This window comes from Hemiscyllium ocellatum, chromosome 11 (assembly GCF_020745735.1).
Source record: "Hemiscyllium ocellatum isolate sHemOce1 chromosome 11, sHemOce1.pat.X.cur, whole genome shotgun sequence".
In the NCBI taxonomy this organism is placed as follows: Eukaryota; Metazoa; Chordata; class Chondrichthyes; order Orectolobiformes; family Hemiscylliidae; genus Hemiscyllium; species Hemiscyllium ocellatum.
Genome location: NC_083411.1, coordinates 36,044,897 through 36,068,493, shown reverse-complemented (window position 1 = coordinate 36,068,493; position 23,597 = coordinate 36,044,897). Strand labels below are relative to the sequence as shown.

The 23,597-nt window shown below is 38.2% G+C and overlaps 1 protein-coding gene across 2 annotated transcripts in view; it reads left to right on the top strand.

Moving 5' to 3' along the window:
- arhgef9a (Cdc42 guanine nucleotide exchange factor (GEF) 9a) overlaps positions 1-23,597 on the top strand; it is a 349,853-nt gene that overhangs the window by 223,594 nt on the left and 102,662 nt on the right. For both annotated transcript variants that reach the window (XM_060832122.1, XM_060832124.1), the window contains exons 7-9: positions 13,772-13,963; positions 18,103-18,282; positions 20,032-20,264. In XM_060832122.1, the coding sequence (XP_060688105.1) occupies positions 13,772-13,963; positions 18,103-18,282; positions 20,032-20,264 (605 nt within the window). The remainder of the gene's footprint in view (positions 1-13,771; positions 13,964-18,102; positions 18,283-20,031; positions 20,265-23,597) is intronic.

Sequence of the window (23,597 nt, the reverse complement as noted above, 5' to 3'; positions counted from 1 at the left end):
CTCTGAATCAGAGATGAAGAAGCCACCATTATGTTATGTAGATTAGTAACTCATGTTTAACTGGTCTCAGCCAGCCATCATAATTACCCAGTGGGTGAAATCTTACCAAATTAAAAGAATCTGGAGTATCACAACCATATATACATTGCAATCCTGATGGTCTTGTCTTGTCTGCTTACTTGACCCTTAATGGTGGCAACAAATTAATAGAACCAAGCAAAAGGGATTAAGCACCCAGAGTTCCTTTAATAAATCATGAAGCAGTGACCTCTACTAGCAAATGCATATCTGCATATTGGTCAAGGACAGGATTAGATCTAATTGTACAGCGCTCACTGTTTAGTAGTGCTGAAATTGCTTTGCACATGAACAATAATCATTGAGGACATTACCAAAGAGTTGTAACAATGAAATTGTAAAGCAGCAAAACCAATATCTTCAATGAACTGAGAAAATTGAAAACAGTCAGTCAGCAAGATTCACAGTGTTGACTTATGGTTTAGGAAAACTGAATTATAAGGAAAAAGGGGCAGGTGGAAAGCTCGGAATTAAAAAGAAGCAGGCAACAGAGTTTTTATGGAGATATTTAAGACACTGGTGAAATAGGAAAGGTTACCCTGGCGCATTATTTTTGTTTCCACCACAACTACAGGATAAAGGGATATATGTACTACATGATACTACAAGAGGCAATTCTTCACAAAAAGTATGATTAATAGTCTTCTACAATGATTTTCTGACTAAAGTTGTGGAAGCAGAAACTGACGTGATATATTGCAACAAAAATATTTTTTGCATTTCAAATGCCAGATATGGGAAGGGAATATTTAGTTAATTTAGCCACTCAAGCCTGCTTCATCATTCAATGAGATGGCTGTTCTGGCTCAGTGGTTCACAGTGGCTCACAGCACCAGGGTTCCAGGTTCGATTCCAGCCTCAGGAGACTGTGTGGGGTTTGCACATTCTCCCTGTGTCTGCGTGGGCTTCCTCCAACAGTCCAAAGATGTGCAGGTCAGGTGAATTGGCTAAATTGCCCATATTGTTAGGTGCATTAGTCAGAGGGAGATAGGTCTGGGTGAGTAGCTCTTCGGAGGGTTGGTGTGAACTTATTGGGTCAAAGGGCTTATTTCCACACTGTAGGGAATCTAATCTAGACCTAACTTCATGTTTCTGTTTTTGTTACATCTCCACGAATACAGTTGGTTAACAAAAATCTATCAATTTCAGATTTTTAAAAAAATCTGAATGAGTTAGTTGTGGAGAACCCTAGATTTCTATCACACCTCGTGTATAAATCGCTTCCTAATTTCATTCCTGAAATGACAAATGTTTAGACTGTTCCAACCTAGCCTAAGCAGCAGCAATGGGGTTGATAGAAACTATCTGTTACTCTTGATATGACCAATCCTTGGTGAAGTTCCTCCATTTATTACACTTCCAGATTGGACTCCTCAAATTGACCTGCTTGTCAGCTGGTCATGCAAGGTTAATTTAAAAAGGACGCCCTCCATTTTGACATTTTTCTCCCAGATCAAATTTATTTTACAAAGAACCAATCTAATGAAGCCTTGTTACATTAGTAAAGAAGTTAGTTTATGAGTTACTAAATGAGAGAAGAAATAATAATGTAACATACATACTGTTTGAAGAAATGAAATTAGTCAGAAAAATGATGGAAAAACGTACAGATCAGTCTTTGAATCTAAAAATCACACACACCAGGTTATAATCCAACAGGTTTAATTGGAAGCACTAGCTTTCGGAGCGACGCTCCTTCATCACCATCTGATGTTTTGAAAGTCTTGGCTTTGCAGATTGATTGAAGTGCTTTTGTTCTGCTTCATTTTGATGGTAGTATTCAGAATAAGAGAGAATTTCCCTTTCCTTTACCTGCACTGCAGAGGTGTTTATTGGCTGTTCCAAAGCTCTGACCTTCATGGAAAACCAATTCATACACTAGGACATCAGGTTACTAATACACCTAGACCAGGGTTGAGCTGAAAATGTGTTGCTGGAAAAGCGCAGCAGGTCAGGCAGCATCCAAGGAGCAGGAGAATCAACATTTCGGGCATGAGCCCTTCTTCAGGAAACCTTGTTACATTAGTAAAGAACCCTTAGATCAGAGTTGAAACTCACTATTAAAATCTGAATTTGTGCATTCTTGCAAAGGGAAAATGCAAACATGTCTCTCACCCAGAATGCTATTTCTTCACTCATCATGTTGATTGAGATAAGAACAGGAAATCACAAACATCCCGCACAGGGAGTTGCTTAACACTTGGGATAGGAGGTAATGTATTGGCATGTATTTGACATTAGCTAACAGACAGAAAACAGTAGAAATAAATGGCTCATTCTCACATTGGCGGACTGTGACAGTGGGTATTACAAGGATCAGTACTTGGGTCCCAGATTATCACAATATCAGTCAATTATTTGGGCATGAGTTCCATATGTAATATTTCCAAGTTCTCAAAAGATACAAAACAAAGCAGGAATGTGTATTTTGGGGGAGTTGTAAAATGTTTTCAGGATTTGGAAAGTCTTAGTGAAAGTGCAAGAACATGGCAGGTGGAATATACTATGGAAAATTTTAAGATTACCTACTTTAGTAGAAGAACAAATATACATAGGAATTCTTAAATGATGAGAAGTTGGAAAATGTAGATGTACAAAGGAATTTAGGGATCCTTGTCATTAAATGACTGAAGGCAAACATGCAAGTACAGCAAGCTTTTAGGAAGGCTAATGGAATGTTAGCTTTCATTGCATGAGGATGTACATACAGAAATAGTAAAGTCTTACTTCAGTTGTAATTAGATTAGATTCCCTACAGTGTGGCCATTTGGCCCAACAAGTCCATGCCGAACCTCTGAAGAATAACCCAGCCAGACCCATTTCCGTTTGACTAATGCATCTAACTTTACGGGCAATTTAGCATGGCCAATCTACCTGACCTGCACATCTTTGGATTGCGGGAGGAAACTCAATGCAGACACACCTGGGCCTCTGGCACTGTGAGGCTACAGTACTAGCCACTGAGCCACCATGCTGCCCCGAAGCTTGTACTGGACCTTGGTTAGACTGAACTTGGAGTAATATGTGCAGTTTTGTTCTCTGCATCTCAGGACAAATTTTGCCATAAAGAGAGTGCAACATAAGTTCACTAGCATTGAACTATGAACAGAGATTGGACAAACTAGCCCTGTGCTCATGCAAATTTCAAAGAATGAGGGATAATCTCATTCAAACTTCAGAAGAAAACTTATATGGAGAGAAGGAATGAAGATATTTCCCCAGGTTGGGAAGTGTAGAGCCAGGAGTAACAATTTAAAAAATAAAAGGAATACCAGTTAGGATGGAGATTAAGACAAATTATTTTACTCAGAAGACAGTGAATCTTTAGTAGGATGTGGAAGTTTATTCTTTCATAGGTAGAGAATGATACACTTCTGATTACTAGTGGCATCCAGAGTGATGGGGATAGGGTGAGTAAAAGGTATTTGTGTGTTTGATCAGCAATGATTATACTAAATGATTAGGCTGAATGGTCTATTCCCATCTCTCTGTTCAGTTTGCAGTGCATTTGTAACTTTGAAGTTTCTTTAACACCTTCAGGTTTGATATACCAGGATTCCTCTCCAGCCAGCCTATGAACTTACATTTGTAGCATTAAATTGATGGGTCAGAATCATGAATTACTGAATATTTTTAACTTGGTAGTTCTGAAATTCCAAAATGTTTTTTTTAAGTTCTAATACAGCCAAAACTGGTTGTGGATATAAATTGATTGACTACCTAGAGGGACTTTGGTGGAACATTTTATTCTCTTGTAGAATATTGATGTTACTGGCTTGCCAGCATTTGTTGCCCATCCCTAGTTGACTTTGAGAAGATGGTGGTAAACTGATTTCTTGAATCGGTGCAGTGCATGTGCTCTATGTAGACTACGATACCATTGGGGAAGGAATTCCAGGATTTTGTAAAGTAGCCATACAGTGTCAAAGTAACTTCAAACTGAGTGAACTGTAACTTCTTTTCGACAACAAAGGTAATGAGGGAAAGATTAACCTTTACTCAGCCGCACTTATGAATTATACCGCAAACTGCAAACACACTTTATGTTTTTCTCTTGGAAGAATGCACACGGAGAAGAGAGACAGTCCAACGATTTGGGTTGTGTGTGGGGGGTGGGTGAGTTAGGTGGATTGGCCATGCTAAATTAGCCACAGTATCCAGGAATGTACAGGCTAGATGGATTAATCATAGGAATGTAGGGTTACGGGAAATGGGTGGAGGGCTTGGTCTGGGTGGAAATCTCTTTGGACGGTCAGTGTGGTTTTGGTGAGCTGAATGGCCTGCTTTCACATTGTAGGGATTCTAAGATTATAGGAGTTAAACAGGCAATTTTAACTCTACTGGAGTGGACATCTGGAACTGATGTCAGCATAAGTAGCATCCTGCATTTGAGTGTTAACATACTGTGAAGGTCACAGTATACAAATTATCCTCCATTTACACCCATGTCATACCTCTCTCTCATTCCAAATACTGCAAACCAGGTAAAGGAAAAAGGACAGCAAAAGCCCTCCCTCACCATGAATGCTCAAATTCAGTCATGGTTGAAAGGTAGCAGAACTCCAAAATCTCAACTAATCGGTAAAACCATGGATTGTGGAGTAAATTGTTCACCAATATTATCATTGTTACCAGTAATCTCCACTGGAACAGCCACAACATTTAATTTTCTATTCCTCATAAACAATTCAGAGACTAATCTGCAATATTTTTGGAAACTCTTTTTGGACTTAGATTAGAAATAAGAGGTTATATATGTTGAATTAGCAAATCCGCTCATGTTTCGTAGTTAGAAACATTATTTTTGTTAGTTAAATTTTGTTAGCTAAGTTAACTTAGCTTCTTTTAACATCAAAAGAGAAAGAAGCAGAAGTACGTCCTTCAACTCTTTGAGTCCACTCCACCCTTCATTGTGATTTTGGTTGATGTGGTAATCTTCAATTCAATTTTCCTGCCTTTTCCCCGTAACTCTTAATTCCTTTCCAGATTTAAAATCTGTCTGTCTCTGCCTTGAGTATCCTTAATGATTCAACCTCAATAGCTTTCTGTGATAAAGAATGCCTCAGATTCACTACTACCTGAAAGAATAAATTTCTCCTCTTCTCTGTCTTAAAAGAGTAACCCTTTACATACAGACATAGGAAATAGGAACAGGAATAGGTTATGTGGCCCTTCAAGCCTACACTGCCAATCAATAGGATCATGGCTGATCATCTTACACAATGCAGACACAGTCTGGGTTAATTTAAAGCTATCTGATGACAAACAGTAGTACACCTCCATGAACCTGACATACTTCAAGTAGAGGAGAAAGTGAGGTCTGCAGATGCTGGAGATCAGAGCTGAAAATGTGTTGCTGGAAAAACGCAGCAGGTCAGGCAGCATCCAAGGAACAGGAGATTCGACGTTTCAGGCATAAGCCCTTCTTCAGGAATCCATCCAAGGAACAGGAGATTCGACGTTTCGGGCATAAGCCCTTCTTCAGGCAGGGCTTCAAGTCTTTTCTGACTTGCACAGTTTCTGCCCAAAACGTAGAATCTCCTGTTCCTTGGATGCTGCCTGACCTGCTGCACTTTTCCAGCAACACATTTTCAGCTCTGATCTCCAGCATCTGCAGACCTCACTTTCTCCTTGAAGATTTTAACCTACTGCGAATCCTCTTGCAAGGATGCCTTCCTTGAAGAAACTCTCTTCCTCCCTCTACATTCCTGAAGAAGGGCTTATGCCCGAATCTCCTGTTCTTTGGATGCTGCCTGACCTGCTGTGCTTTTCCAGCAACACATTTTCAGCTCATACTTCAAGTAGACCCATTTAAGGTGGAATCTGGAACCCTATATCTTCAGGTCACAGGCTCTGATACAGTGATACAGTGCTCTGATATCATGATCAGGTCTCTTAAAGGTGTACTGTGTACTAACTATGAGAACTAACACAACAGAGTTATAATGTTTTAATGATCTTTCACTTTGGGCTTCAAGTCTTTTCTGACTTGCACAGTTTCTGACTTTCAACATTTAGAAATGATTCTAATCTATCGTCTTTTCTAGTTCCAAAGTATCTCTTTGCAATTTTCCTCTTCTATTGACATGGCTTAAAATGCCACTTGTCTTTCTTGGTCATTTGCAAGTTTATATATTTCTTTTAATTCTTTCGTCATCATAATTATGTTATTTCATTCTGGAAACTCATTTGCAGTCCAAAGACTGAATTTCCTTTTGTCTTTGATCTCTTTAATCAAGGTAGAAACATACAATAATCATGTAGTAAAAAAGAACAAATTTAGGATTAATACAGAAGTCTTAAACCGCAAATTAAAAGGTAAAATTGAACTAAAATGATAGTAAGTCTATAAACCAATATGCCATTCCTACATTGCAGGCACTGCAGTATGCACAAATTTAATCATATATTAATTTATTGAAGACCCAAACCAAACCATGTGAAGAAGAGGACAACATTGGTTCTTTTCCATCCTGTTCCTTACGGAGTGGAGTTCAGTCGAGTTACCCTTTTTACTCTGGGTTTTGGGGAGCTAGGAATTGCAACCTGTTAGTTTGGTTAAATTTCATCAGGAATTTTCCTAAGTTCATAAAAATATTAACACTTTTTGTTTGCAGAAGTTCAAAACTTGTGGTAGGAAATTATTTATCGTTAAATTTATGAAGTTAGGTAAGGAGTACAGATGGTGAATTTACGTACGTTACAATTACAAAGAATTTGGAGGCTATTTGGAGCAGATCCTGGACTAAACTCCTCTCACATTACATATTCTAATCTTCTCACCATCATCTTCTCTTCCTTCCTCCCTCCTGCATTTCTCTATCATTGTCTTTAAAGAGGACTAGAATGTTGGTCTCGGCTACTCAGTGATTGGAAATTTTTTCTCAATCTCTTGTTAGATTTATTCATGAATATCTTAAATTTCAAGAATTCTATAAGAAAAGTGTAAATGTGTGAAATGTTTTTTTCCTCATCTGTTTTATCATGGTGTTATGTAAGCTTTGAGAATGAATCTGTAAGGAAGGGGAAGCATTTGTATTATCGCTAGACTCTTAATCCAGAAACGTTGGCGATGTTCAGGTTTGAATCCCAGGATAGCAAATGATGAAGTTTGAATGCAATAAAAATCTGGAATTAAGCATCTAATGATGACTGTGAAGTCATTATTGATTATGAGCAAAATCTCCTCTGGTTCACTAATGTCCTTTAGGGAAGGATATTTGCCATCCTTATCAGGTCTGACTTACATATGACTCTAGCTGCACAGCAAAAGGTTGACTCTTAAAATGCCCTGACAGTTAGGGATAGGCAGTAAATGGTGGTCTTGCCTGCAACTCCCATGAATAAATAAAAAAAGAATGCTTCTGATTAATACTATGTCCCTATTCGACCTGATCCTTTTCTCACTTGACTTCCACATGCTGTATATTTTGCTGCAGGGGTTTCTGAATAGTGCTTGGAAGTTAGAGCTTTGAATGAGTTTTCTTATATAGCTCAAGCCACTGCAGTTTATTTTAGCACTCTGAATGTCACATCAGTCAGTAAACTGTTAATACAGCATAAATTCGGTGAGCAGCAAATCTAGCATCTTCTAGTGTACAGTTTTATGCGTTACGGAATGGTGCCTTTACCCACAGGGTCACTGGCTAATTGAAGTCAATTATTAGATTAGAGGAAAGTTTTTTTTTAAATGATTCAGTGCTCAAAACAAACTGGAATTAATTCTACCACAATGCTGATAATGAGCAAAATTATGGATTAGGTCTCTGCATGTAACATGGGAAGTGGATTTTTTTTATTATCTGTATTAATTCATGTATTGTCCCTTTTGAGTAATAGCCAAACAAAAAAGTATCAGGATTTTGCTGCTGTCTGAATTAAAGCAGTGTAAAATATACAGCACTGTTGTTACCATTGAAGTTTATGGACATTTTGAATATATTATGTGTGTAGGGGAATCTGCAAAAATCAGCCTTCGACTGAAATGGCAAAATAATGAGAATGAATAAACACCTGGTTGATTTGACTTTACATTGTATTATTGTTAGTGATAAATATATTTATTAATTCATATAAAATTTATATATCATGCTAATTAACCAGTTATTAACCCCTAACAAAGAAATGTATCATGAATGTGTTAGTATGAATGATGCTGTTATCATATAGCGGAATTTTTAACCGTTTGTATTTTAAATCCTGGACATTACTTTGGAATGAATAATAGAAACAGTGTTATGCAATATAGTATTGTAATTTCGTAATTGTAAAATGTAATAAGCTGTCACGCACAGCCATTGAAATACACAGTACAAAATGAATTCAAGAAATAATTGGAGAGAGAATATTGTTAGTTAATGATCTCATCTCATTTTAAAATCTCTTGCATGCATTGTTTATGCATCACTGAAACAGGTTTTTTGCCCCACCAGGTTTATGCTCATGTTTATGCTTCATTCTGGCCTCCTCCCATCCTTCTTTAGTGAATGTATGAACAAATCCTTTTATTCTTTTCAGCCTCGTGTACTTTTCTGGATTCATCTTAAATGTATCTATTATTGATCTCAAACGTTCCTTCTAAAAAGCATGGTGCACCTTTGTAAAACATCAGTTTGGCTTCAATTTGCATTATTTTTCCACAACACACTCTTCTTAATGCAAAGACATTAAAGAGGATGGAGAAAAGACTCCTCCGTGCAATAACCATATATCATAATTTGATTCCATCTGAAAACTTTTAAATTGTATTTCTACTGCCTAAGTCCAACTTACTTGCTTAGATAGTGAGCAACATGGTCCCCACTACAGATCCTTGAGCAATATCACATCTCACTCTTTCCCAATCTGAGTTAACATCTTTACCCCAACTCTGTCTTTTCTGTTTCATAAAAAGCTTACTATGCATTCTGCTACTTATCCCCCAACTCCACACATTCTGTATTTCGTCAAGAGGCTATCATGTGAAACATTTTCAAAGGCTTTTTTGGGAATCCAAAATGTCACCTCTATGCATTTCCTTTATCTAAGGCTTCTGCTAATTCTCCAACTAATTCACTAAGGGAATCTTTTTGAATCTTTGATAACTGTGTTACAATGTCACATTTTAGATATTTTTCTATTCTTTTTGTGAGTGAAGATTCCATTATATTTTATACTGTCAATGTTATACTAATTGATGCATAGTGCCTGGAATAGTTCAACCTTGCTTTTTATATTTAGGAATCACATTAGCTATCTGCCAGTCTTTTGGCACTATTCCATTTTCTAATGACTTTTTAAAAATATAACTAATAATGTCTCTGTTATCTCTTCCCTAACTTTTATTAACATGCAATCCATCAGATCAGAGGATTTAGTCTCTCTAAATTTGATTAGTTTATCAATTATCTCTCCTCCTTCTGTCTTAAATGACTACACATTTTTTGATCTGTTCCATTGTAATATCATTATGTTAATCTTTCTGCTAGATACAGAGGCAAAGTAATTATTTAATATTTCTGTCATTAACTACTTATTGTATTCTTTAGTGGTCCTATCCCTATTCTGATATCCCTATTTTTATTTATGTGTCTTAGGACACTTTTTTATTATTCCAAAATAATTTGTACTTAGAACATAGAACATACAACATTACAGTACAGTACAGGCCCTTCAGCTTTTGATGTTGTGCCAATCTGTGAAACCAATCTGAAGCCCACCTAACCGACACTGTTTCATTATCATTCGTATGTTTATTCAATACCATTTAAATGCCGTTAAAGCTGGCAAGTTTACTACTGTTGCAGGCAGAATGTTCCATGCCCTTGCTACTCTCTGAATAAAGAGCCTACCTCTGACAGTTGTCCTATATCTATCACCCCTCAATTTAAACCTATGTCCCCTTGTGCTCACCATCCGTGGAAAAGGGCTCTCACTGTCCACCCTATCTTTCTTTCTTTCTTTCCTTCCTATTTCGTTTGACTTTTTCCCTTTGGCTGTAGATTCCTTTGATCACTATGTACTTATTGGCCTGAATTTCAGAGTTGGGTTGTTTGCATGCTCCTCAGATCTGCTATTTGAGAAAATACACTGCATTGTCAGACTTTTGTTCTAGGTTCCGGTATGGTGTTGAGATTGAATGGGTGGAGGGCGATTGTACTTTCTGACATGTGACCACAAAATGATTAGGAGGGACAGGCCAGGTTTGCCTCAGTACTCCCAGACAATCTAAAAGCAAAAGAGCCCTCAGGCCTCACAGTCTCACAGCCAGACATGCTCTCTTACCTCCGTTCTCCACCCATGGCCCTTTACAGTCTTCATGCCCTCTACCCATCTGACAGTTCCACATTCACTCCATGCCAAAACTGAAAATCTTCACCCAAAGCCATGGCCTTTTATAGCCCCTAATGGCAAATTAGTACCAACTCAAGCTATACCAGGCCAACCGTACACTTTTTATACATTTTTCTTCCCACTTTCCTTTGTCTGTTGATTTTACTCCAGATATCAATAACCCAAGGCAATTCTAACAATGGAATATACCTAATATTCTTTAGTAAAGCAAAGTACACTATGAAAAATACTGCAAAAATCTTATACAAACAATGTTTGCAATCACAAATGATTTATGTCGACTTGACTGAAGATCAGACCAGAACAGGTGATAAGCCTACTCTGTCCCAACTAATCATTGTTAATTGATTGAAATCTTTCTCCAGCAAGATAAATTTTACTGTGAGGTAAGCTGCTTCACAATAAACAGAAAACAAAAGAACTGCAGATTCTGGAAAGCATAAACAGAAATTGCTGGAAAAACTCAACAGGTCTGGCAGCATCTCTGGCGAGAAAGCAGAATTAATGTTTCAGGTCAAGTGATCTTTCTTCAGAAACAAAGCTGCTTTATATGTTTTCTATACAAAGAAGCTATGTAGTTTACACTCGACACTTTCCAGTCCCCAAAAAAGAATCAGTTTCACAACTGATAAAAAATCGCAAGTAAGTCATGTTCTCCACATCAGTTTGATCAATTGACTCATTAAGTCTCATGTTTCTTGCCCTTAATGAATATTGACATAAAACTTTAGCTTGTGCTTGGTGTTTACTACTTGAATCTTATCTAATCAATGATATGATATTCATTGAATCCCTACAGTGTGGAAGCAGGATATTTGACCCATCTGGTCCACACTGCTCCTCAGAAGAGCATCCCCCATCCCTGTAACCCTGCATTTCCCATGGTAAATCCACGTAGCCTGCACATCCCTGGACACCATAAGCAACTTAGAATGGGCAATCCATTTAACCTGCACATCTTTGGACAGTGGGAGGAAACCCATGTAGACACAGGGAGAATGTGCAAATTCCAGACAGGCAACTCCCTGAAGCTGGAATTGAATCTGGGGCCCTGGCGCTCTGAGCAAGCAGTACTAATCACTGAGCCACCATGTCACCCTAAATAGCATAATTTCATGACAATCACAAGTACATCTGATAAACAATCCATCTTATCACATTTGATTCACTGTATCTGTTTTAAACAAAGCTTCAGATTTTCCAGACTTACTGAGACAATTTAGTCTATTACTGTTTGAGTTCCAGACTTGATGTAGACAAACATGGTCATTCTTTCAGCCTAACACAAACACTTTGAAAACCCACTTTAAAAATCCCCTTCTAATCATTAGGTCATCACCAACATTAAACGCTTTCTTCTTCTCATTCCATTCTGATTTTGTTTAATTTAACCTTATTTTGGCTAAAACAGCAAATTTTAAGGTTAATATCTCCATACCCTTACCCTTATTCCTATTAATAGAACATAGAAAAATACAGCGCAGTACAGGCCCTTTGGCCCTCAATGTTGCGCTGACCCAAGCCCACCTAACCTACACTAGCCCACTATTGTGCTAATTCATCCAGTATTCACATTAGGCAGGCCTCAGGATCTAAGCCTTGATGAGATTAAATAATGTTTTAAGCGACTATTGCAAAATTCACTCTTTCAGAAAAACTCTGCATACATCACTAAAAATCTATTCACTATATGTAACTTTGTTTAATCCCTTATAAAAACAAGCTTTGGAAGTCCAACTTCAAAAAGTCTATAACCACTTGCAGTTGTCAGCGATACGGTGAACTGAGAAGTGCTTCACAGTTAAAGATTGTGAAATTAAACATTCAGCACTCATCCAGTAATGATAGTCCTCAGGCTTATATCAACAAACAGAATGAAACAGCAAACATTGTTTTATTTAAAGAAAATAAGAAACCATACACAGTTTTTCAATTATTTAAAGGGTGGGAACTTTAAATGCCCTGAGTGTTCGATTGCACCTTTTGACAGTACTGTTTACAGCTCCTTTTGGCAATTCTGCTGACAGTTCCAATGAGTTTATGCATATTTTATGCATATTCATGTCTATTTAAATAATCTAAAAGGGGACTCAACTCTCCAAAGATTTCTAGTAGCTTTAGACTTTCTCCTGTTAAGTCAAAAGTGCACAAGTCATGTTTTGGATATTCCATTAGCAAAAATAAGATCAGTCTGATGCTACTGTACATTAATATGGAAGCTGCTAATGTGCAAAATCCATTTGTACTTTGAAACAAAGTCCAATTTGACCTCACCATCCTCCAAATATAATAGTTGCTGCGCTTGTGAGTGAGCATTCTTGATTCAAGCTTCTAGAGTCATTTTTGTAAAGATGGAGAGGCTTTCTGCTTTTTTTTCAAAGATTCAGGCATGTGTATGCTTTTTTCTTCATTTTTAATCTTGCCCTAATTTCTTTATTCATTCATGGCATTTCACTTCGGCCAATTTGTTATTACGTTTTAGTTGAAATTATTTCTCCTGAATGTGACATATCACCATTTAATTGTTTCCATTGCTGTTCTATTTCTTTGTCCATAAACTTTTCAGGTTATTTTCCCAACATTTATTCTCACCCTTTTACTATTACTTTGGTTTTTGTCTTATCGATGACTTTCAATTTTTACTAGAATCCTTACTATGCCTTGATTGCCATTGCTTAGACTTGTTCCCTGTTTGAGTTGATTTCCCATTAGTAGATCATGAGAAATAATAGCAAGAGATGGCCGCTTGGTCCATTAATCCACTTCACCATTCAATAAGATCATGGCTGATCTGAATATGTACTTCACTCCAACTTCCTGCCTGCCCTGTTGCCATGTCAGATGGAAAATCTGTTGACGTCCGTCTTGAATATATTCATTGTCCCAACATTCATTGTGCTTTGTGGAAGAGTATTCCATAGACCAACCCCCTGAGAAATCATTTCTTCCTCTTATCATCTCCTCATTGCTATCTTAAATACAAGACCCCTTCTGAAACTGCACCAAGTAGCATTAAATCCTCCCTCCAATGAGGGGAAACATCCCTCAGCATCTACCTTGTCCATTCCACTCAGGTCCCATATGTTTTAATAAGATCACATCTCGTTCTTCTAAATGCTAATGAATATAGGCCCGACAAGTTTGAATGTTTCTCATAAAATGACACTTTAATCCCAGGAATCAGCCCACATAAACTTCCTCTGATCTGCACCCAATACAAATATATCCCTCATTAGGTAAGGTGACCAAAACAAGTTAACTGAGATATTTTCTCCTAAAAATATTCAATTACCATCAGTCACCTGATATAAAATAATGTCAGTCAATTATTCATACTCTGTGTTTATTTGTTCAATTACAGCTTTGGGTGAACCAGGAAGACACTGTAGATGAAGCCAGTAGTGAAATTCAAAATGGGCATCTGGACCCAAACTCTGACTGCCTGTGCCTTGGCAGGAGTGTTCAGAACAGAGACCAGATGAGGGCAAATGTCATCAATGAAATTATGAGCACAGAACGACACTACATTAAACATCTGAAGGACATTTGTGAGGTAAAAATAATATTATAACAGCTTTGAGTTCCCTTATTCGAATGATATAAATTGCATGGAACAGCTCTGAGGTACTCTCAATAATTGTTAAACATTTGTTCTTGGAAAAATTCAGAGCTACACTGCAAAATGTCATGAAGGGCTGCTGACTATTTAAATATTAATAAGTTATATGTCTGCAGTTAAAACCTCGACGCAATAGAGTAAAGAATCAGATTACTCATTTAAGTAATCTTCCAATGCAGAGCATTCCAGGTATAATAATTTAATAACATTATGGTGGAAGCGGGTGAAAGTGTAATGTTCTGATTCACTGTTACATTATGCATGAAGTGATTGTTTTTATCCCTGAGACAGAGGATATGTGTTTACCTGTAATTTCCTCAGTCCATCCCTTATACAACATAACATTTAATTAGCTGATTCTTCGGATTCCTCAGTTTGTATGGAGTAGTGTTTCATCGAGTGACATGGGTTAAAAGTTGAATTGTGAATTGATAACATAACAGTGACATTTAGATTGTTACAGTTGGCCTGAGGGCCAGTGAGCTTTTTGATTTCTATTCAGTGACAATTTAACTTGTGCACATATATCCGATCATTAATTATAGTGTTCCAAAATATCTGCCTGACAGTCAATATGGCTAAGGTGGTGACTTTTAAATCATGCTTACTTTGTTGTAATGAGGAATGGAATATCGAGTGAGGATATGCTCCATTTTATAAATAAAACTCAGATTGGGTCAATTATCAAATTAACATGCTCAGGCTCAGCAATAGATTTAGGGTTTGATTTTCAAGGCATTGGCAAGACACTATGGGATCTGGATGTGGAGGCAAAAGTGAGGACTGAGTCCTGACGAAGGGCTTTTGCCTGAAACATCAATTTTCCTACTCCGCGGATGCTGCCAGACCTGCTGTGCCTTTCCAGCACCACTCTAATCTAGACTCTGGATGTGGAGGTCCAACCCACTCCAAGAATTCACATTTATGACAGCAGAAGAAGAGGGTTGGGCATCATACACAAAGGAGGGAAGCCCAATCTCAGCAGGACCACTTGAACTTGCTGCTGAGTTCAAACAGACCAGATTTTGGCTTTTCAAGGGTGTTATAAATTGATGGAATGGACATAGATACTTGAGAAGTCTGAATAAGCCCTTTTAATATTTCCAAGTGTGTGTAGAATGCCAAATTTCCCTGAAATGATTGAGCATCCTGTAGGATAGCATTGAACCTGCAAGAGATGACACATTATGGAGTTTTCTTCAGCACATCAGGGCACTGTGAAGGAGAGTGCACATTGTACTTCTCCCAACCTTTGTGGCAAGTTGCTCCCTCGGAAAGCTGATAGAATGAAATCTTCCCTTCAAAGCTGTGTGAAATAATCAGTGATTATGTACTGTTACTCTCAAGGTGGGTGCATGTGTGGAGTGATGTACAGGCCAGGCACCAGTACCTGACCAGTGCATTTCATTTAGTTTCAGTGTTATCCACATTAAAGTGCAATGTCTTGGCTATGGTGATCAACATCACAGTTCAAGGACCCTTGACATCTCAGGCTCTCTGAAGTTTGTAAGAGATGAGTAATGCTTGGGTCATTGCAACTTCTTTCATCCTTGGCATGTCTGAAAAGACTGCTCATCTCTCACAGGACCATCGGTAAAAAGGATACAAGAATGCAAGTGAACGCATATTTGTAATGATGTTCCATCTGTTACAAAGTTGTACATTCAGGAACTTTTTTCTATTTCCTTTACATCGCCTTCAATGTCTACATCTTTTGCAAGCTGGGGTGAAGAGAGCCTGCTTTGTGATTGACTCTGTTGCCTTGAAAGAGTAGCCCAGTCATCCCTGGTGCTTTTGGGCTCGAGACATCTGTTGGAATGTCCTGCCCAGATGTGGGTTTGCCTTCATTGATTCGAACTTCTGTCAGCTTCAGCATTGCAGGTCGCCAGCGGTGGAGGGGCTAGTCATCTCTGAAATGTCCTTGGAAGAGGATTGTGGGGATCACAAGTGTGGCTCCTGTTTCCTCTGGGTGCCTGCTGGCACCACGTTGCCTCGTGGGAGGAAGGGGCACCTGGACTGAGGTTAAGGTCCCTCATTCCCCTCTCATCTTTATCTCATTGATAGTGAGCACCTATGGCTAGAGCAATGCAGAGCGAGTCTATGTGCATATCTGTCAGACTCTGAGTGTGCTGCACCTGGATCTCCATGGTGAAGTAAACAGCCAAATGCAAACTTACAGAGGCGTTACTGATAACATTGGTGGACTCATCCAACCTTCAATCCAGTTTACCAACTGCCTCTGACAAACCTGCCTGCTGTTCTTGCACCTATCTGTGCAATTTAACAAAGTCATTAATCTCCAAAATTATGGGATCATCTTCTATCCAGACAATGGAAGTACCTGTTTTCAGAGATCCTCCAGTGATCTGGAGTGGTTCTTCATTTTCCAACCAGCTGCAAAGATGTCTCAGGGATGTGCTCACCAGATTGTGTTCCTGGATTTGACCTAGTAAGCAAAACTCCTAAAGTGTGAGTTTGTGAGCTGCAGGTGACAGCCTTTCCAATGTATCCTTGGAGAATTCACAGGAGAATGTGGATATGAGAGTCCCTGGCACTGGCCTCTTCTTGCCACGGGTGTCTATCTAAGAGATGAGAGGACATATGTTGTTTAAGAAGAAACAAAACATTGTGCAGGTTAAGAATATATGTTGGTGATAATAAGAGACTAGCACACAACTGCACAATAAAGCTTAGTGGAATGGCTGGCCTTTGAGCTCTCCCTGTACCCATTTGAGTAGCCACGTTCTTCTCCAGCTAGGTTGGGTACTTTCTTCTCATAAAGGCTGATGACCCTGATGTTCATCGTGCACCCCCCCTCCCCAACCAAGCTTAGTTGTGCTGTGATTGAATTACAATAAGCCTAAAGAAGGCATTTGGTATGATGAAAGTGGATGGAAGAATAGGTAGTGGTGATGCTGAAGCAAGTGAGGTTAGAAGAATGGGGTGGGTGAAATCCATTGAGTGGTTATGATGCATGCAACAGTGAGAGTTGTTATCTATGAGCCTTGGCGAGATGTGTGTGTAAATAGCAGATTTTGAGTAAGGGGTGGTTGCTCTGGGAATCTGAGGATGCAGACAGTAGATGATAACACTTAACCTTGCAGGTGTGCAGGAAATCATTGACTTTTTTCCTGCCCTGCTGAGCTTTATACTACATCTGGGTCACCTCATTAACCAAGGATACTATCTGAGTCCATTTCTGTGTTCACTTGGAATGAAGATGTGGTTTTCTTTGGTGAACAGCAGGAGAAAGGACTGCCTTCATCAACCTCTACATGTCCTTGTCTATAATCTGGGGAATGAACTTTACTTTCCTCTGGCCCATGTATTTGTAAGAATTGTGGAACACCACAGCGTGAGGGGCAGTTCCTGGATTGCAGTATCTGAAGTCATTTCCAGTTGGGCTCTTAGTATGGCATCAGCAATATAAAGCTGGAAGATCTCAGCAATGTCAGGTGCTTCTGCCCCTCCTATCATGGGATGCTCCAACAAAACACTTTAACTGAAAATAGGAGCATTTTGCTTGCAATGTTAGTATCAATCACATCTAGGTCAGAGATACCACAGATGATAGGTAGATTAAAACATTTGGATTTCTGTTCAATTGATGGGAGTAAGTGGCAACAAATGCCTTTGTTAAGATTTCCCTTATATGATGTATGTTCTGGCCACTATAAGAGAAGTTTATCAAGAAAAAGAGAACCATTTGGATCCTTTTAGTCTGCAGTAATTTACAGTGACAAAAAAATACATCAGCACTGAAGTGCATTCCAGATTTCCATATCCATTATTTTAGGCAAATTGCAGAATTCATTTGGCCCACAACTGGAATGCATCACAAGGAGAATGTTGTACCTGAAAATTTATCATTATATCTCTGTTCAATTTATTGCGTATCAACTTGTTAATCTATCCCCAAATTATTCATTCAATGTATAAGTACTTGGGCGAGGAGCAAACAGTTCAACAGAGATTGAATATTACACTTGTGCTAATTATTAATTGTTATGAATATATTTGCTGCTGGATGTGAAGTTTACCACAAGCAGTTAATTTTTTTTTTCTCTGTTTAGGGTTACCTTAGGCAATGCAAGAAACGTAGGGACATGTTCAGTGATGAACAGTTGAAAGTCATATTCGGAAATATTGAAGACATTTATAGGTTTCAAATGAGTTTTGTCAGAGACCTGGAGAAGCAGTACAACAAGGAGGATCCTCACCTGAGTGAAATTGGACCCTGCTTCCTGGAGCATGTAAATTATAATCCTGTTAGATAAGATTATTATTTTCATAATTTTCATTTCTGCATGTAATTCGTGTGTTCCTGTGCGCTGACCTGCAGTGCTTCTCCTGTCAAAAAAAAGGTTCACAGGGGTGTTGAAATTGTGGTGTGCTTTATTAGCAGCTAATGTATATGAAATTTCGATGTCTACTGTTTTAATGAAAACATTACCTCCCTTAATGGGCCTTCATTAAACGATGGACAGAGGAATTTCAAATGAATGGATTCATTAGCAATATTGCACATCACAATTTTAACACAAAGCATATTTTAATTTTGTTGCCTTTACTTGTACATTAATGGCATTATTGGATGAACATCTTTCTTTTAAATTATTCTTCCATTTCAAACAACAATATTATTGAATCATAAAAATATAGCATAAAAGATAATCATTACTCGAATAGAATAAATTGATTCAGAATTTTAACTGAAGCTATTAATTCTATGTCTGTTTTTCTGTGCCGTTTTTGTATCAATTTATATTCTTTCTTTTCAAGTACTTCTCTTATCATTATGTTATATACTCAATTGCTGCATGCACTAAAACAGTCCATTTATTTAAAACTCTCTGTATGACAAATATTTTCTATTTGAACAATCCTGAACCTATGTCTAATCCTGTTGGTATTGATTTGTTTATATGAATGGAACCTAAGATAAATTAAAAATATATTTTCACAAGGGAGAACAAGCCCAAAGGATTGTATGTCTCAAAGCAAGACTTTCTAATTTGTTGTCCAATAATTGAAATGGATAGATAATTGGATGTACTCTGCTACAAATATATGAGATCTCCAATTGATGTTCCTTTATGAGCTGTGTCTGGTGTTAAGTTATACCTAAATACAAAAAATGAATATTTAGCTCAAAGTGTTACATAGCTGGCTAATCTAAACTAAAAAAAATCCCAACTCAAAGAACGAAAAAGACAGTTCAGAGGCTTGGACTAAAGTTGTTGGAATATTTGCTGGGCATCTACATTTTGAATACAAATAAAGAAATAACTTTCCCCTTTCATGGATTCACACTGTAACAAAATACTCAGCAGCCATTAAAATTGTTCTGAACTGTAGTCACTTATAATATAGGGCAACTCTGGACCATCGGTTCATAGTAAAACAAGATCAGGTTATCTATTTTAGTGGTATTGGTTGGAGGTCAAATATTGACCAGAACACCTTGGTAACTCCATCTGCTCCAATTCTATCATAGAATCCTTTATATCTATCTTAAAGGCTAGATGGTTCCTCGGCTTAACATTTCATCCATAAGACAGAACCTGTAAAATAGGTAGACGAGCAAGAGGCTGGAAGAACTCAGCAAGCCAGGCTGCATCAGGAGGTGGAGAAGTCAACATTTCGGGTGTAATCCTTCTTCTATTGGTGTAAAATTGCAGCCTACTCTGAACTACTACAGTGAAATATCAGTCCCTTCATAGTTGAACCCACAATGTGCTAAGTAAGAGGTAAGAGAGCTTCAGCTGACACATGGCTAACACAATGTGGGAGCAATTCTCTTTCAAGGTTTGTCTGAAGGAAAAAGAGTAGACATAAATAATTACAATCTACTGTTAAAGGTTTTATGAGCATAGCGCCTCCCTCAGCTGGTATTTTTTTGTTATCCATTCTGATGTATTAGTCAGACAGTTCAAGAAGGTGAATAGTTGGTTTTTCCTGAACATCTGATATTGACATGTTTTTGTTGTATTCATTTACAGCAAGATGGATTTTGGATTTACTCTGAGTACTGTAATAATCACCTGGACGCGTGCATGGAACTTTCCAAGCTGATGAAAGATGGCAGGTATCAACATTTTTTTGAGGCTTGTCGACTCCTTCAGCAAATGATTGACATTGCCATCGATGGCTTTCTCCTCACGCCTGTGCAGAAGATCTGCAAATATCCACTACAGCTTGCAGAATTACTCAAGTATACAGCATTGGAACATAGGTAAGCAATGAAAGCAATTTTTCATCTTGAGGCCAATTGCCATTAATTTTATAATTTTATATTCTATCTGCATTTTTGAGTTTGGTGTTACTTAGCAAGAGCCAATGGTCTCAAAGAGAATTTAGGTGTGGAGGGACCATGGTAAATTTACCTCAAAGAGTGTTGGGAGTGTGGTGGGACGTAAAGAACACCAACTCATACAGTGGAAGTAATGAAGCATATGGAAGCTAAGTGCCAAATATCACACAAAGGCCGGGCATATCTATTCTGGCCAATTACTGCCCCATCTGTTTACTCTTCATCAGTACAGTAATGGAAGGTGACATCGACAGTGGTATCCAACAGCACATTGCACGCTTATTCATTGATGATCAACTTGGGTTCTGCCAGGCGCTCTCAGTTCCTGGCCTCATCACAACATTTATCCAACCCTGGGTGAAAGATCTCAGTTCCCGAGGTGAGGTGAGAGTGACTGCCCTTAACATCAAGGCCACATTTGACAAAGTGTGGCATCAAGGAGACCTAACAAACCTTGATTCATTGGGAATCAAGGGGGAAACTCTGCTTGTTGAAGTCATACTTAGCACAACAGAAGATGGTTGTGGTTGTTGGAGGTCAGTTATCTCAGCTTGACGTCATCAGTACAGTAGTAGCTCAGGGTCATGTCATGCACGTTCCACCATCGTTTGGTCAGAAATGGGGATTTTCAATGATAATTGCACAGTGTCCATCACCATTCATAACTCCACGGATAATGAAGCAGTCCATGCTCAAATGCAGCAAGACCTAGACAATATCTGGGCCTGAGCTGATAGGTGGCAAGTATCAACTTCAGAAGTACCAGGCAATAACTGTCTCCAACAGGACAGAATCTAACCATTGTTCATTGAAATACAACGTTGCTGTGATTGCCAAAACTCCCATTATCAAAACCTGGTTGTTATCATTGATGAGAAACTGAACTAGTCATATGAATATAAAGGCTACAAGCAAATCACAGGCTGAAGTGAGTGCTGGCTTCCTGACTCCCCAAATCCTGTCCACCATCTACAAGACACAAGTTAGGAGTATAATGGAATACTCCCTATTTTCCTGGATGAGTGCAGGTCCAGCAACACTCAAAAGCTTGATACCATCCAGGAAAAAGCAGGCCACTTGTTTGATATGACAGCAATAAAAATGTATTCCTTCTCCTAACAATATACTAGCTGCAATATAAACCATTTACAATTTAGACTGCAGAAATTCACCAAGAGTCCTGAGGCAACATCTTTCAAATACACCCATTACCGCCTAGAAAGAGAAGGACAGTTGATAAATGGGAATGCCACAACTTTCAGTTCCCCTCCAAGACACTGACCATCCTGAATTGGAAATATATTCCCATTCCTTCAGTGCTCCTGGGTCAAAATCCTGGAACACTCAGCCACAGAGAGTGTGGATTAAGAGCAGTTCAAAAAGCGAGTGCATAAGCTCCTACTTAGGGGCAATGAGGATATGATAATAAAAGTTGGTCCAGCCAGTGACTTGCACATTCCATGAGTGAATGAAAAGCAGCACTGTCTATGATATTGTCTATTAAACAAGCTAGATAAATTTAGGATTCCCTCCAATTGGTCAAAGGCTACCCTCTAGAAATGCCTGAGGTTTCTGCAATATTGCACTGTTGCATTAATGATTGCAACTGTATTGAATTCAAAATACTGTGTAATATAGGCAATTTTAAATCCACAGATTTGCATATATCAGTAATCTGCATAGATTGGTAGCTTTAAAATCAAACAAGAAGCAAAGAATTGTTGATATTTTTGGTAGTGTTCTTTGCAAAAGTTCTTTATCAATTTGTATAGATTATTGTATACTTTTAACAGAATCTATCAATTTTGTGTGAATGAACATTTATTTATCTTATCTTTCATTCTTTGAACCTTAACTTTGAACTTATAGCTATGAAATGCACTTAGAACCTGACATGAACAGTAGCCTATTGATCTGGGTCAGTGTGTTCTGCTTCAGACAAGTAACATTCAGATAATGGCTCCTTCTGCTAACTTTAAATCTCAGTCATGCACTTAATGTGGACTTTATCATATTAGTTTAAAATGTAAATATTTACTTAACATTACTAAACCAGGCCATCTGTACTGTTATGAAGTTGAAGGCATGTACTGTACCTTTAAGCGAGAAAGCTTACAAGCACCTGTGTATAAGGCTAGATGGAAGTCCTAGAGTGTACTGGAAAATTGAAAATATGTTCCATTTGCCTATAAAATAGATACCTGAGTTTTGGAAAGGGTTAAGAAAAGATTTACAAGGATGTTGCCAGGGTTGGAGGATTTGATCTATAGGGAGACATTGAATAGGTTGTGGCTGTTTTTCCTGAAGCATCGTAGGCTGAGGGGTGACCTTATAGAGGTTTATAAAATCATGAAGGGCATAGATAGAGTAAATAGAGAAGGTATTTTCCCTGTTGAGAATGTGGTGCTGGAAAAGCACTGCTGATCCGGCAGCATCCGAGGAGCAGGAGAATCGACATTTTGGGCATAAATTCTTTTCCCTGGGGTGAGGGAGTCCAGAACTAGAGGGCATAAGTTAATGGTGAGAGGAGAAAAATATAAAAGAGACTTAAGGGGCAACTTTTTCACGCAGAGGGTGGTGCATGTATGGAATGAGCTGCCAGAGGAAATGGTGAAGGCAGTACAATTGCAACATTTAAAAGGCATCTGGATGGATATATGAATAGGAAGGGTTGGAGTGCTGGCATTGATTGAGTCGGGATATCTGGTTGGACTGATGAGCCTGCTTTTGTTCTTTACATCTCTATGCTCTATGACTCTAATTTAAATTTAACCAATCAGTTTAAATTATGCTCCATAATGCTCCATACTAAAACCCAATCGAGTTTGAAATAATTGTTTTGCCAACATTGAACCAATGAGATGATCCAATGTTGGGGGTATAAGAATGCAGACATTTCGAAAATTAGAGAGCAACTGATGTAGAGAGAGAAACTTGTGGAGAGCTAATTGCCCATCTAACATCTTGCTCTCCAAGAAATTTAGAAACTCTATCAAAGGTACCTTTTCATGCGAAACATACTCACAGTAAAAGGAAAGACGATGACCTAAGAAGATCACAGCTGGAAGGGTGAAGACACAGAAGAAGACAGTGACTGTGTGGTTTTAAAATTAAGTTGATGTCATTTTAATAGGGTGTCTTATTGGAACAGCATATTGTTGTAGAGTTGGAGGCAGGTAGCAAGCTGTTAAGAGAAAGGGGGCTTGTGAATAGTTGTTTAATGTTCACTTTTAGAGTTAAAAAAATTTTGGATCT